This window comes from Lonchura striata, chromosome 32, assembly GCF_050655825.1.
Source record: "Lonchura striata isolate lonStrDom1 chromosome 32, ASM5065582v1, whole genome shotgun sequence".
Lineage (NCBI taxonomy): Eukaryota > Metazoa > Chordata > Aves > Passeriformes > Estrildidae > Lonchura > Lonchura striata.
Window position 1 is genome coordinate 6896013 of NC_140734.1, and position 12304 is coordinate 6908316.

Genomic DNA, 12304 nt, shown 5'->3' on the forward strand with positions numbered 1-12304 from the left:
CCAGAACCCCCCAAAATCCCAGAACCCCCCAAAATCCAAGAATCTCCCAAACCCCAATCCCTGAACCCCCCAAATCCCAGAACCCCCCAAACCCCAAACCCAGAACCCCCCAAAATCCCGAATCCCCCAAATCCCAATCCCAGAAACCCCAAAATCCCGAATCCCCCAAATCCCAATCCCAGAAACCCCAAAATCCCAGAATTTCCCCCAAATCCCCAAACCCTTCCAAATCCCAACCCCAGAACTCCCCAAAATCCCGAATCCCCCAAAATCCCAGAACCCCCCCCCCCAAAATCCCGAATCCCCCAAACCCCAATCCCTGAACCCCCCCAAATCCCAGAACCCCCCAAACCCCAAACCCAGAACTCCCCAAAATCCCAAAACCCCCCAAAATCCCAAATCCCAGAACCCCCCAAAATCCCAGAACCCCCCAAAATCCCAGAATTTCCCCCAAATCCCCAAACCCTTCCAAATCCCAAACCCAGAACCCCCCCAAATTCCAAATCCCCCAAACCCCAACCCCGGGCCCCCCCAAAACCCCCCAAAAATCCCAGCCCCCCCCCCCCCTCACAGGACCCCTCAACTTCCAGAACCTTCCAAGACCCCCCCCCCCCCCCAAAACCCCCAAATTTTGGCGTTTCTCCCCCACAGCCTGACCCGGGCGGGATCCGCCGCAGCAGCCGCAGCCCCGCTCCCAGCCCCAGCCCGGCCATGTCGCCGCTGTCGCTGTCGCTGTCGCCTCTGTCGCGATAAACCCGGGGGTGTCCCCGAGCCCCCCCCACTCCCCTCACACAAGGTCACGGCCGTGGGCGTGGCCTCGGCGCGCGGGGCACGCTGGGAAACGTAGTGAACCCGCCTATTTCCATATGCTAATGAGGCGAGGGTATAAAAGGCGCCGTGCCGTTGCCATGGTGACGGCTGGTGTGGGCGTGGCCTGCGGGGCGGGGTTTAAAGGCTCGGGCGCGGTACCGAAGGGGCTTAAATTGAGGTAAATTATATATATTTTTTAGCGTTTTATTTTAGAAACTCCTTTTTCTAAATTAATATTTCTAGGAATTAAAATTTAAAGCGAATCCTGGTGGTTTTTTGGGGTTTTTTTTGCTGTTTTGGGGATTTATTTTTACAAGAGATCCTCCTCTCCCCAAACTAGTGGGTGGTTTTTAGGGATTTGAATTTATAGTCAAGTCTGGGGATTTCACCATTTTTAATATTTAATTTAAGGCGAAACACTCCAAAATTAACAAATTACGTTAGAAATGTAAATCTGAAGAGAAACCTGGGGTTTTGTAGCTTTTTCAGAGTTTAGTCTTAGAAATAATAATAATAAAAAAACCTAATGGGTGATTTTTAGAATCTTCAGTTTAAATAAAACCACAGGTTTATTAAAATTACTCCACCCTTTTCCCCTCATGTTTTCGCCATCTTTAATCCTGTCACATTTCTCTTAACTTTTCTCCTCACTTTCCCCACCATTCCCCCCACATTTCACAATTTTTCCTGCACTTTTTCTCCTCACATTTCAGGCATTTTCCCCTATAATGGTTCCCATCATTTTTCCCCTCATGTTTCCTGCTCTTTTCCCCTCACATTTCTTGTTTTTTTCTCCCTCAAATTTCCTCTTATCCCTCACATTTCTCACTCTTTTCCCCCTCACGTTTCCTGTTATTTCTCATGTTTTCCACCCTTTTTTCTCTTAAATTTGCCCCCTTATATTTCTCACCTTTTATCCTTTACATCTCCATTTCCCCCTCACGTTTCCCGCCCTTTTTCCCCCCTCACATTTCCTACCTGTAATCTCTCATATTTTCCGCCCTTTTTCCTCTCACGTCCCCCTCATATTTTTCACCTTTTATCCTTCACATCTCCACTATTTTCACCTCACATTTCCCACAATTTCCCCCTCACATTTCCCACCATTTCCCCCCTCACATTTCTCACCTTTTATCCTTCATGTCTCCACTCTTTCCCCTCACATTTCCCACCATTTTACCTTCATATTTCTCACCTTTTATCCTTCACGTTTCCTGCCCTTTTTCCCCTCACATTTCCCACCATTTTCCCCTCACATTTCTCACCTTTTATCCTTCACATCTCCACTTTTTTCCCCTCACGTTTCCTGCCCTTTTCCCCCTCACATTTCCCACCATATTTCCCCCTCACATTTCCCACCATTTTCCCCCCTCACATTTCTCACCTTTTACCCTTCACGTCTCCACTCTTTCCCCTCACATTTTTCACCATTTTCCCTTCACATTTCTCACCTTTTATCCTCCACATCTCCACTTTTTTCCCCTCACGTTTCCTGCCCTTTTTCCCCCTCCCATTTCCCACCCTTTTCCCCCTCATATTTTCCATTTTCCCCTCACATTTCCCGCCCTTTTCCCCCTCACATTCTCCATTTTCCTCCCCATTTTGGGGCTCCTTTTGGGGTTTTTGGGGTGCAGCAGACGGACAGACAGACACGAACCCCGCCCGGGTACGAAGCAACGGCGCTGTTTATTTACAACGGGAGGGGCTGCAGCCCCCCAAAATCCAAAATATTATCCTTCAAACAAAGAGGGGAAGGGAATAAAAGGTGGGGAGGGGCCCCCAAATTCCAACTGGGGGAGGTTTAGGGGGGGGAAATCCCCCAAATCCCTCCCTTAAACTCCCCCCAAACTGGGACTGACCCTTCCTGTTTTGGGGGTGCCCCCCTCCCCCTGAAAAATGATGCTCTAAACACCCCCAAAAATTTGGGGGAGGCACCCCCAAAAAAGTGGGGTGCAGGGAACGTTTAGAAAAATAACACACATGAAAAAACTTGTTTCCAAAACCTCGGAGTTTGGGGGTGAGGGGACCCCCAAATCCCCCTACCCAATTCAGGGGTGTGACCCCCCCCCCCCCCCTCCAAAATCTTGCACAGGAGTTGAGACACCCCAAAACCTCACGAATTGGGGTACAGGACCCCCAAACTTCGTGCCTTGGGGGGATTAAAAAACCCCAAAACCTCTTGAACTTAATGGGGTCCCCCAAATTTTATCTGGGACCCCAAAACCTCATAACATGGGGCAGGGAACCCCAAAATTCTCTTCTTTTTGGGGTAGGGGACCCCAAAACCTTCTATTTTTGGGGAGTTTTTCCCCAAACCTTAGTTTGGGGTGCAGGGCCCCAAAGTTCTCTTTTTCTGAGGGGGTGGGACACCCCAAAAGCTCATGATTTGGGGCAAAGAACACCCCAAAATCCCCCTATTTTAGGGGGAGTCCCCCAAATCTTTTTGTCTGGGGTGAAGGACCCCCAAACCCTCCCTTCTTGGGGGTGGGGGACCCCAAAATGTCATAATTTGGGGTAGGGGACCCCCCAAACCTCCCCTATCTAAGGGGGGGCTCCCCCAATCTTAATTTGGGGTGAGGGAACCCCCCCCAAACCTTCCCAATCTTGGGGGTGAGGGACCCAAAAAAATTAAAAAAAAAAAAAAAAAATCTCATGATCTGGGGTAAGAGCCCCCCAAATCTTGTACCCCAAAATGGGACCCCAAAACCCTCCTGGCCTGCAGATGAGGGACCCCAAAACCACACCCAAATTTTAACTGGAACCCCAAAACCCTACAACTTATAGGGAGGGAAGGTAAAAGTCCCCCGAATCTCCTCATTTTTGAGGGAGCTGGACCCAAAATTTCACAATTTCAGGGGTTTTATAAACCCCAAACCCTCATAATTCGGGGGGAGAGGGGTGGGGGGAGGTTCCAATCCCCAAAAATCTCCGATTTTGGGCACCTTCCAACCCCCCAAACCTCCCAATTCCACGGAGAGCCAGAACCCCAAAATCTCCAATTTTGCGGGAACCCCAAAACCTCACAATTCTAGGGTGACTTTCCCCCCAAAAAAACTTCAAAATTCGGGAACCGCACCACCCCCAAACTTCTCGGTTTTTTTGGGAGGAACCTCCAAACCCCCCCAAAGCGCGGGGGAAAGGTCGCAACCCCCAAAATTTCCGATTTTGAGCACGTTCCACCCCCCAAATCCTGCCGGAAGCGAGGGCGGGGAGCCCCAAAATCCCAATTTTCGGGGGGTTTAGGGGTCCCCGGTGGGGCGGGGGGTGGCGGGGGCGGCCCGGCGGGGCCCCTCGCGGCATTTTTGGCAATAGAAGACGTCGGGGACGTTGTTTTTCTTCACCTTGGCGCAGGACAGGTGGATCCAGGTGCCGCACTGGCTGCACTCGATCATGGGCCGGCCGGCGAAGGGCTTTTGGCAGTAGCAGGTGATCAAATCCCAGGAATCGTCACCTGAAAAAACCCCAAAAAAGGTAAAAACGCAGAAATTCATAAGGAATAAAAAAAAAAACCAAAAGAAAGGTAAAAAATGAAGAAATTCATAAGGAATCGAAAAAAAAACCACAAAAAAAGGTAAAAAATGAAGACATTCACAAGGAATCGAAAAAAAAAACAAAAAAGGTAAAAAATGAAGAAATTCATAAGGAATTGAGGAAAAAAAACCCACAAAAAAAAGTAAAAAATGAAGACATTCACAAGGAATCGAAAAAAAACCACAAAAAAAAGGTAAAAAATGCAGAAATTCATAAGGAATCGAAAGAAAAAACAAAAAAAGGTAAAAAATGCAGAAATTCATAAGGAATTGAAAAAAAAAACACAAAAAGGTAAAAAATGCAGAAATTCGTAAGGAATTGAAAAAACCCCTAAAAAAAGTAAAAAATGAAGAAATTCACAAGGAATCGGAAAAAAAACCACAAAAAAAGGTAAAAAATGCAGAAATTCATAAGGAATCGAAAAAAAAACCACAAAAAAAGGTAAAAAATGCAGAAATTCATAAGGAATTGAAAAAAAAAAACACAAAAAAAGGTAAAAAATGCAGAAATTCATAAGGAATTGAAAAAAAAAAACACAAAAAAAGGTAGAAAATGCAGAAATTCATAAGGAATTGAAAAAACCCCAAAAAAAGGTAAAAAAATGAAGAAATTCACAAGGAATCGAAAAAAAAAACACAAAAAAAGGTAAAAAATGCAGAAATTCATAAGGAATTGAAAAAAAAAACACAAAAAAAGGTAAAAAATGCAGAAATTCATAAGGAATTGAAAAAAAAAACACAAAAAAAGGTAAAAAATGCAGAAATTCATAAGGAATCATGGTCTGAAATAACAGGGAAAAACCTCAGTGAAAACAGAGGAATTTGGGTTGTGATAACCACAAAAAAACTCGTGAAATGTTAAGGAGGTGGTGAAATATCCTGAATTTATGTCCCAAACTCTACCTGGGATCTGTGAGGTTGCTCTGGGATCAATCAAATCCCAAAATTTACATCCCAAATATCATCCGGGACTGCTCAAATCTCCCCTGAGAACCCCAAAAACTCCTTCAGGACCACCCAAACTTCAACTGAAATCCCCAAACTTCACCCAAAAACCTCTCCAGGGATCCCAAATCCCCCAAAAACTCCTTCAGGACCCCCAAATCTCCCCCAAAAATCCCCCAAGTCTCCCCCAAAACCCCCCAGACTCACCCGACTCCACCATGATGTCCTCCAGGGACCCCAATCCCCCCTGAAAACCCCCTAAAACTCCTCCAGGAACCCCAAATTTCCCCCCAAACCCCCAAATCTCCCCCAAAACCCCCAAATCTCCCCCAAAACCCCCAAATTTCCCCCTGAACTCACCCGACTCCACCATGATGTCCTCGTCCATGACCCACAACATCCCCTCCAGGGACCCCAAATCCCCCTGAGACCCCCAAATCTCCCCCAAAATCCCCCAAATCTCCCCCAAAACCCCCAAATCTCCCCTGAAACTCCCAAATTTCCCCCAAATCTCCCCCGAACCCCTCAAATCTCCCCCGAACTCACCCGACTCCACCACGATGTCCTCGTCCGTGACCCACACATCCCCTCCAGGGACCCCAAATTCCCCCAAAATCCCCCCAAACCCCCAGATCTCCCCCGAAACCCCCAAATCTCCCCCAAAATCCCCCGAATTCCCCCCGAAATCACCCAACTCCACCATTATGTCCTCATCCATGACCAACAACATCTCCTTGAAGGACCCCAAATCCCCCTGAGACCCCCAAGTCTCCCCCAAAACTCCCAAATCTGCCCCGAAACCCCCAAATCTCCCCTGAAACTCCCAAATTTCCCCCAAATCTCCCCCGAACCCCTCAAATCTCCCCCGAACTCACCCGACTCCACCACGATGTCCTCGTCCGTGACCCACACATCCCCTCCAGGGACCCCAAATTCCCCCAAAATCCCCCCAAACCCCCAGATCTCCCCTGAAACCCCCAAATCTCCCCTGAAACCCCCAAATCTCCCCCAAAATCCCCCGAATTCCCCCCGAAATCACCCAACTCCACCATTATGTCCTCATCCATGACCAACAACATCTCCTTGAAGGACCCCAAATCCCCCTGAGACCCCCAAGTCTCCCCCAAAACTCCCAAATCTGCCCCGAAACCCCCAAATCTCCCCTGAAACTCCCAAATTTCCCCCAAATCTCCCCCGAACCCCTCAAATCTCCCCCGAACTCACCCGACGACTCCACTATGTCCTCGTCCATCACCCACCCATCCCCTCCAGGGACCCCAAACCCCCTTAGACCCACAAATCTCCCCCAAAACCCCCGAATTCCCCCCGAACTCACCCGACTCCACCACGATGTCCTCGTCCGTGACCCACACATCCCCTCCAGGGACCCCAAATTCCCCCCAAAATCCCCCCAAACCCCCAGATCTCCCCCCGAAACCCCCAAATCTCCCCCCAAACCCCCCGAATCCCCCCAAACTCACCCGACTCCACCATGATGTCCTCGTCCATGACCCACACATCCTCTCTAGGGACCCCAAATTCCCCCAAAATCCCCCCAAACCCCCAGATCTCCCCTGAAACCCCCAAATCTCCCCCAAAACCCCCCGAACTCACCCGACTCCACCACGATGTCCTCGTCCGTGACCCACACATCCCCTCCAGGGACCCCAAATTCCCCCAAGTCTCCCCCAAATCTCCCCCCAAAACCCCCAAATCTCTCCCAAACCCCCAAATCTCCCCCGAATCCCCCCGAACTCACCCGACTCCACCATGATGTCCTCGTCTGTGACCCACAACATCCCCTCCAGGGACCCCAAATTCCCCCAAAACCCCCAAATCTCCCCCGAATCCCCCAAATCTCCCCCGAATCCCCCCGAACTCACCCGACTCCACCATGATGTCCTCGTCCATGACGCGCGCGTCGCTGTCGCTGCCGTCGCCGTCCCTGCTGGTCTCGGTGCTCCCCCCTTCCTTGCCCACCCCCAGCACCCCCCCGGGCCCCCCCAGCACCCCCAATTTCCCCCCCTCGGGGGGCAGGGGCGGGGGAGGGGGCGGCGGCGGGGGAGGGGAGGGCGGCTCCTCCTCGGAATCCGTCTCCTCGCTGGGGGACCCCCTCCCCAAAACTCCCCTCTCCCCTTTTTTCCAGCGCCGCTTCTTGCTCTTTTTCACCCGGATCCGCGAATTCTCCCGGCGGGAGCCGCCCCCGACGGCCGCGTCCCCCCCGCGGCGGCCGCGGCGCTCGCGGCGTTTTTGGGGGGTCGGCGCCCCCGGGTTGTTCTGGGGGGAGGGGAGGTCGAACAGGGAGTCTTTGAGGCGCATTTTGTCCAGAATGGCCGATTCCGGCGGGGCCAGGGCGCGTTTTTTGGAGGATTTGGCTTTCCGCACGAAGGTCTCGATGGTTCGCAGCGCGGCCGGCGCCGAGCCCCACGCGTCCCCCCCGGCCGGGCGCGGCGAGCTGGGGCCCGACGAGGGCCAGGGGGGGTCCTGGGGGAGGGAAATGAGGGGGGACCCCAAATTCACCCCAAATCCAACCCGGGAACCTCAAACTGACCCCAAAATCCAACCCAGGAACTTCCAATTCACCCGAAATCCAACCCGGGAACCTCAAACTGACCCCAAAATCCAACCCGGGAATCTCAAATTCACCCCAAATCCAACCCGGGAACCTCAAACTCACCCCAAAATCCAACCCAGGAACCTGAAACTCACCCCAAAATCCAACCCAGGAACCTGAAACTCACCCCAAAATCCAACCCGGGAACCTGAAACTCACCCCAAAATCCAACCCGGGAGTCTCAAATTCACCCGAAAATCCAACCCAGGAATCTCAAACTCACCCAAAATACAACCTGGGAATCTCAAACTCACCCCAAATCCAACCCGGGAACCTCAAACTCACCCCAAATCCAACCCAGGAACTTCCAATTCACCCGAAATCCAACCCGGGAACCTCAAACTGACCCAAAATCCAGCCTGGGAATCTCAAATTCACCCAAATCCAACCCGGGAACCTCAAACTCACCCCAAAATCCAACCCGGGAACCTCAAACTGACCCCAAAATCCAACCCGGGAATCTCAAACTGACCCCAAAATCCAACCCGGGAACCTCAAAGTGACCCCAAAATCCAACCCAGGAACTTCCAATTCACCCGAAATCCAACCCGGGAACCTCAAACTCACCCCAAAATCCAACCCGGGAGTCTCAAATTCACCCGAAAATCCAACCCGGGAACCTCAAACTCACCCCAAAATCCAACCCGGGAACCTCAAACTGACCCCAAAATCCAACCCGGGAATCTCAAACTCACCCCAAAATCCAACCCGGGAACCTCAAAGTGACCCCAAAATCCAACCCAGGAACTTCCAATTCACCCGAAATCCAACCCGGGAACCTCAAACTCACCCCAAAATCCAACCCGGGAATCTCAAATTCACCCAAATCCAACCCAGGAACCTCAAACTCACCCCAAAATACAACCCGGGAACCTCAAACTGACCCCAAAATCCAACCCGGGAATCTCAAATTCACCCAAAATACAACCTGGGAATCTCAAACTGACCCCAAAATCCAACCCGGGAATCTCAAACTGACCCCAAAATCCAACCCAGGAATCTCAAACTCACCCCAAATCCAACCCAGGAACTTCTAATACACCCGAAAATCCAACCCGGGAACCTCAAACTGACCCCAAAATCAAACTCAGGAACTTCCAATTCACCCAAAATCCAACCCGGGAACCTGAAATTCACCCAGAATTCAACCTGGGAATCTCAAATTCACCCAAATCCAACCCAGGAACCTCAAACTGACCCCAAAATCCAACCCGGGAACCTCAAACTGACCCCAAAATCCAACCCAGGAATCTCAAACTCACCCCAAATCCAACCCAGGAACTTCTAATACACCCGAAAATCTAACCCGGGAACCTCAAACTGACCCCAAAATCCAACCCGGGAACCTCAAACTGACCCCAAAATCAAACTCGGGAACTTCCAATTCACCCAAAATCCAACCCGGGAACCTCAAATTCACCCAAAATACAACCTGGGAACCTCAAACTGACCCCAAAATCCAACCCAGGAACCTCAAATTGACCCCAAAATCCAACTCAGGAATCTCAAACTGACCCCAAAATCCAACCCGGGAACCTCAAACTGACCCCAAAATCCAACTCAGGAATCTCAAACTGACCCCAAAATCCAATCCGGGAACCTCAAATCCGCCCCCAATCCAACTCAGGAACCCCAAATTCACCCCAAAATCCAACCCGGGAACCTCAAACTGACCCCAAAATGCAACCCAGAATGCCCAAAATCCACTCAGGTCCCAAAAAATCAACCCCACGACATCCAAACTTACCCCAAAACCAACCCAGGACCCCAAAATCCACTCCAGAAACCCCCAAATCAACTCCAGAACCCCCAAGTTCAAGCCAGGACCCCGAAATCACTCAGGAACTCCAAAATCAACGCCAGAACCCCCAAAATCCACCCCCAAACCCCCTCAGGACCCCCAAAATCCGCCCCAAAATCCCCCCCAAAACGAACCCCCGCCTCAACATGGCGGCGCCCCGCGAGGCACGCCGGGACTTGTAGTCCCAACACCAAGCGCCGCCTGCGCCTCCCAGCATCCTCCGCGCCGCTCAGAGGGCGTGGCCATGCAAATCGCGCCGCCATTGGTGCCCCGCGAGTGGGCGGGGCTTTTCCCCTCAGGGAGCTTCCCGCTGTGGGCGTGGCTTAAAGCGGGACGCCACGCGATTGGCGGAGAGCGAGGGAGGGGCGGGGTTTAGCGCGCTGTCAATCACGCGGGGGCCGCGCGGGGCACGCCGGGAGCTGCCGGGGCGGCGGCGGGGCCGGGGGGAACCGGGGGGGGAGCGGGGGAATTAAGGACCGGGGACGCCTCTTAAAAACCTCCCACTTCTTTAAAGCCCCGCCCGGTGCTTCCCCGCGACCTCCCAGTGCCCCTCCGGGACCTCCCGGCGGCAACTCCCGGTGTTCTCCCGGTGGCCCCTCCGGTACCTCCCGCAAGGCTCGGCTGCCCTCCCGTTAGCCCCGCGATCTCTCCCGGCGCCTCCGCGGTTTTCCCGGTGCTTCCCCGACCCTCGCGGTGCCTCCCCGGTAGCTCCCGGTAACCCCCGGTGCCCTCCCGGTGCCTCCCCGGTTACCTCGGCGGCCGCCGGGATGTAACCGGCGTAGGCCAGCACGAAGCTGCAGAACTTATTGAAGTCCTCGATCGTTCTCCGCCGCTTTTCCGGGGGCTGCCGGTACCGGGAACCGAGCAGGGAGGGAGAGAAGGGCTCACCGTGAACACCGGGATTTTCCCGTTAAACCCCCCCCAAAAACCCCGGGGCCCCTCCCGGTTACACCGGCAGCGGCGAAAGGATTGAGCAGCGGGGGATTCCCCGTCCCCCCACCCCTCCCGGTGCCTCCCGGTGCCCCCCCTCACCTGCGGTTCGCTTTTCAGCGGCGCCAGCGCTTCTGTGCAACGGGAAGGGAGCGGGGATCGCACCGGGAGCGGCACCGGAGCCTCCCCGGCAGCGCCACCGGGGCTCCGCACGCTCCGATCCCCCCCGGTACCGGCTCCAAACTCCCCCCGCCCCCCCCTTCCCCCCCCGGTTCTGCGCTCCCGCTGCTGCCGCTCCCTCCCTCCCGGTTTGGAGCCGCTACCGGGACTCGGAGCGGTCCGAACCCCCCCGGTACCGGCTTTAAATCCGCTCCGGTACCGCCTTGATCTCCCCGCGGTACCGGCTCCAAACCCTCCCGGTACCGCCGCTCTGCGAGCTCCCAACTCGTCCCGGTTCCACCTCCCGCTCCCGCCGGTACCGGCTCCAAAGTCCCCCCGGTTCCACCTCCCGCTCCCCCCGGTACCGGCTCCAAAGTCCCCCCGGTTCCACCTCCAGCTCCCCCCGGTACCGGCTCCAAACTCTCTCCGGTAGCAGCTCGATCTACCCCCGGTACCGCCGCTCTGAGAGCTCCAAACCCTCCCGGTACCGGCTCCAAACTCCCTCCGGTTCCTCCTCCAGCTCCTCCCGGTACCGACTCGAAACCCCCCCGGTCCCCGCTTCAAACCCCCTCCGGTACCGGCTCCAAACCCCTCCGGTAGCGGCTCCAAACTCCCTCCGGTTCCTCCTCCAGCTCCTCCCGGTACCGACTCGAAACCCCTCCGGTACCGGCTCCAAACCCCTCCGGTAGCGGCTCCAAACTCCCTCCGGTTCCTCCTCCAGCTCCCCCCGGTACCGGCTCCAAACTCCCCCGGTACCGGCTCCAGTTCCCCCCGGTACCGACTCGAAACCCCCCCGGTTCCCTCTTAAAACCCCCTCCGGTACCGGCTCCAAATCCCCCCGGTTCCCTCTGAAAACCCCCTCCGGTACCGGCTCCAAATCCCCCCGGTTCCCTCTTAAAACCCCCTCCGGTACCGGCTCCAAACTCCCTCCGGTACCGGCTCCAAACCCCCTCCGGTACCGGCTCCAAACTCCCTCCGGTTCCTCCTCCAGCTCCCCCCGGTACCGTCTCCAGACCCGCCCGGTTCCGCCGCTCTGCTCTCCCTTATCCCGGCACCGCCACTCCCGGTACCCCCCCTCTCTCCCCCCCCCTTTCCATTACCGGGAGCCCAACCCCGCCGCTCCCGGCACTGCGGCGGCCGCGGCGCCGCCGCTGCGGGGCTGCCCCGCGCCGCTGCCGCGGTACCTCCGGGCTCGGCCATGGCCGCGGCCCCGCCGGGCCCCCCCGGTTGTTCCGGGCCCCCCCCGGTGCCGCTCCCGCTCCCTCCGGTGCCGCCTCGGACCGCGCCGCCCCCGCCGGGCCCCGCCCCCGCCGCGCCCCGCCCCGCCCGCCGCGCGCACGCGCAGGACCCGCCCCCTCCGCCGGGCCACGCCCCTCTCCGGGCACCGCGCCGCGCTCGCTTTGAGTTGTACGCATGCGCGGCATCCTAAGCCTGCAAACCACGCCCCTCTCTGGGCACCGCGCTCGCTTTGAGTTGTACGCATGCGCGGCATCCTAAACCTGCAAACCACGCCCC

The 12304-nt window shown here is 54.9% G+C and overlaps 2 protein-coding genes and 1 long non-coding RNA gene across 7 annotated transcripts in view; 1 reads left to right on the plus strand and 2 right to left on the minus strand.

Annotated features, from left to right (window-relative positions):
* Positions 1 to 788, minus strand: part of ACADVL (acyl-CoA dehydrogenase very long chain) — a 29811-nt gene extending 29023 nt beyond the window's left edge. For all 4 annotated transcript variants that reach the window (XR_014950684.1, XM_085564284.1, XM_085564283.1 and 1 more), the window contains exon 1: positions 658 to 788. Coding sequence is in view for 3 of the 4 variants with exons in the window: in XM_085564284.1 (XP_085420410.1) it covers positions 658 to 713 (56 nt within the window). In the remaining variant the exon portion in view is untranslated. The remainder of the gene's footprint in view (positions 1 to 657) is intronic.
* Positions 742 to 5115, plus strand: LOC146764695 (uncharacterized). The gene is made up of 3 exons (XR_014950688.1): positions 742 to 988; positions 4162 to 4281; positions 4535 to 5115. It is a non-coding gene; the product is annotated as an uncharacterized LOC146764695 (long non-coding RNA).
* On the minus strand, positions 2478 to 12164 carry PHF23 (PHD finger protein 23). 2 transcript variants are annotated; one of them, XM_085564286.1, is made up of 5 exons: positions 11974 to 12164; positions 10733 to 10764; positions 10452 to 10544; positions 7169 to 7769; positions 2478 to 4261 (listed from the first exon to the last, which is right to left on the minus strand). In XM_085564286.1, the coding sequence occupies exons 1-5, from the start codon at positions 11987 to 11989 to the stop codon at positions 4050 to 4052; spliced, it is 954 nt and encodes a 317-aa protein (XP_085420412.1). In that variant the 5' UTR covers positions 11990 to 12164; the 3' UTR covers positions 2478 to 4049. The 2 variants fall into 2 exon arrangements, with proteins under 2 accessions (XP_085420412.1, XP_085420411.1); XM_085564285.1 differs by having other exon boundaries at positions 11890 to 12080.
* Between the last annotated feature and the right edge of the window lie 140 nt (positions 12165 to 12304).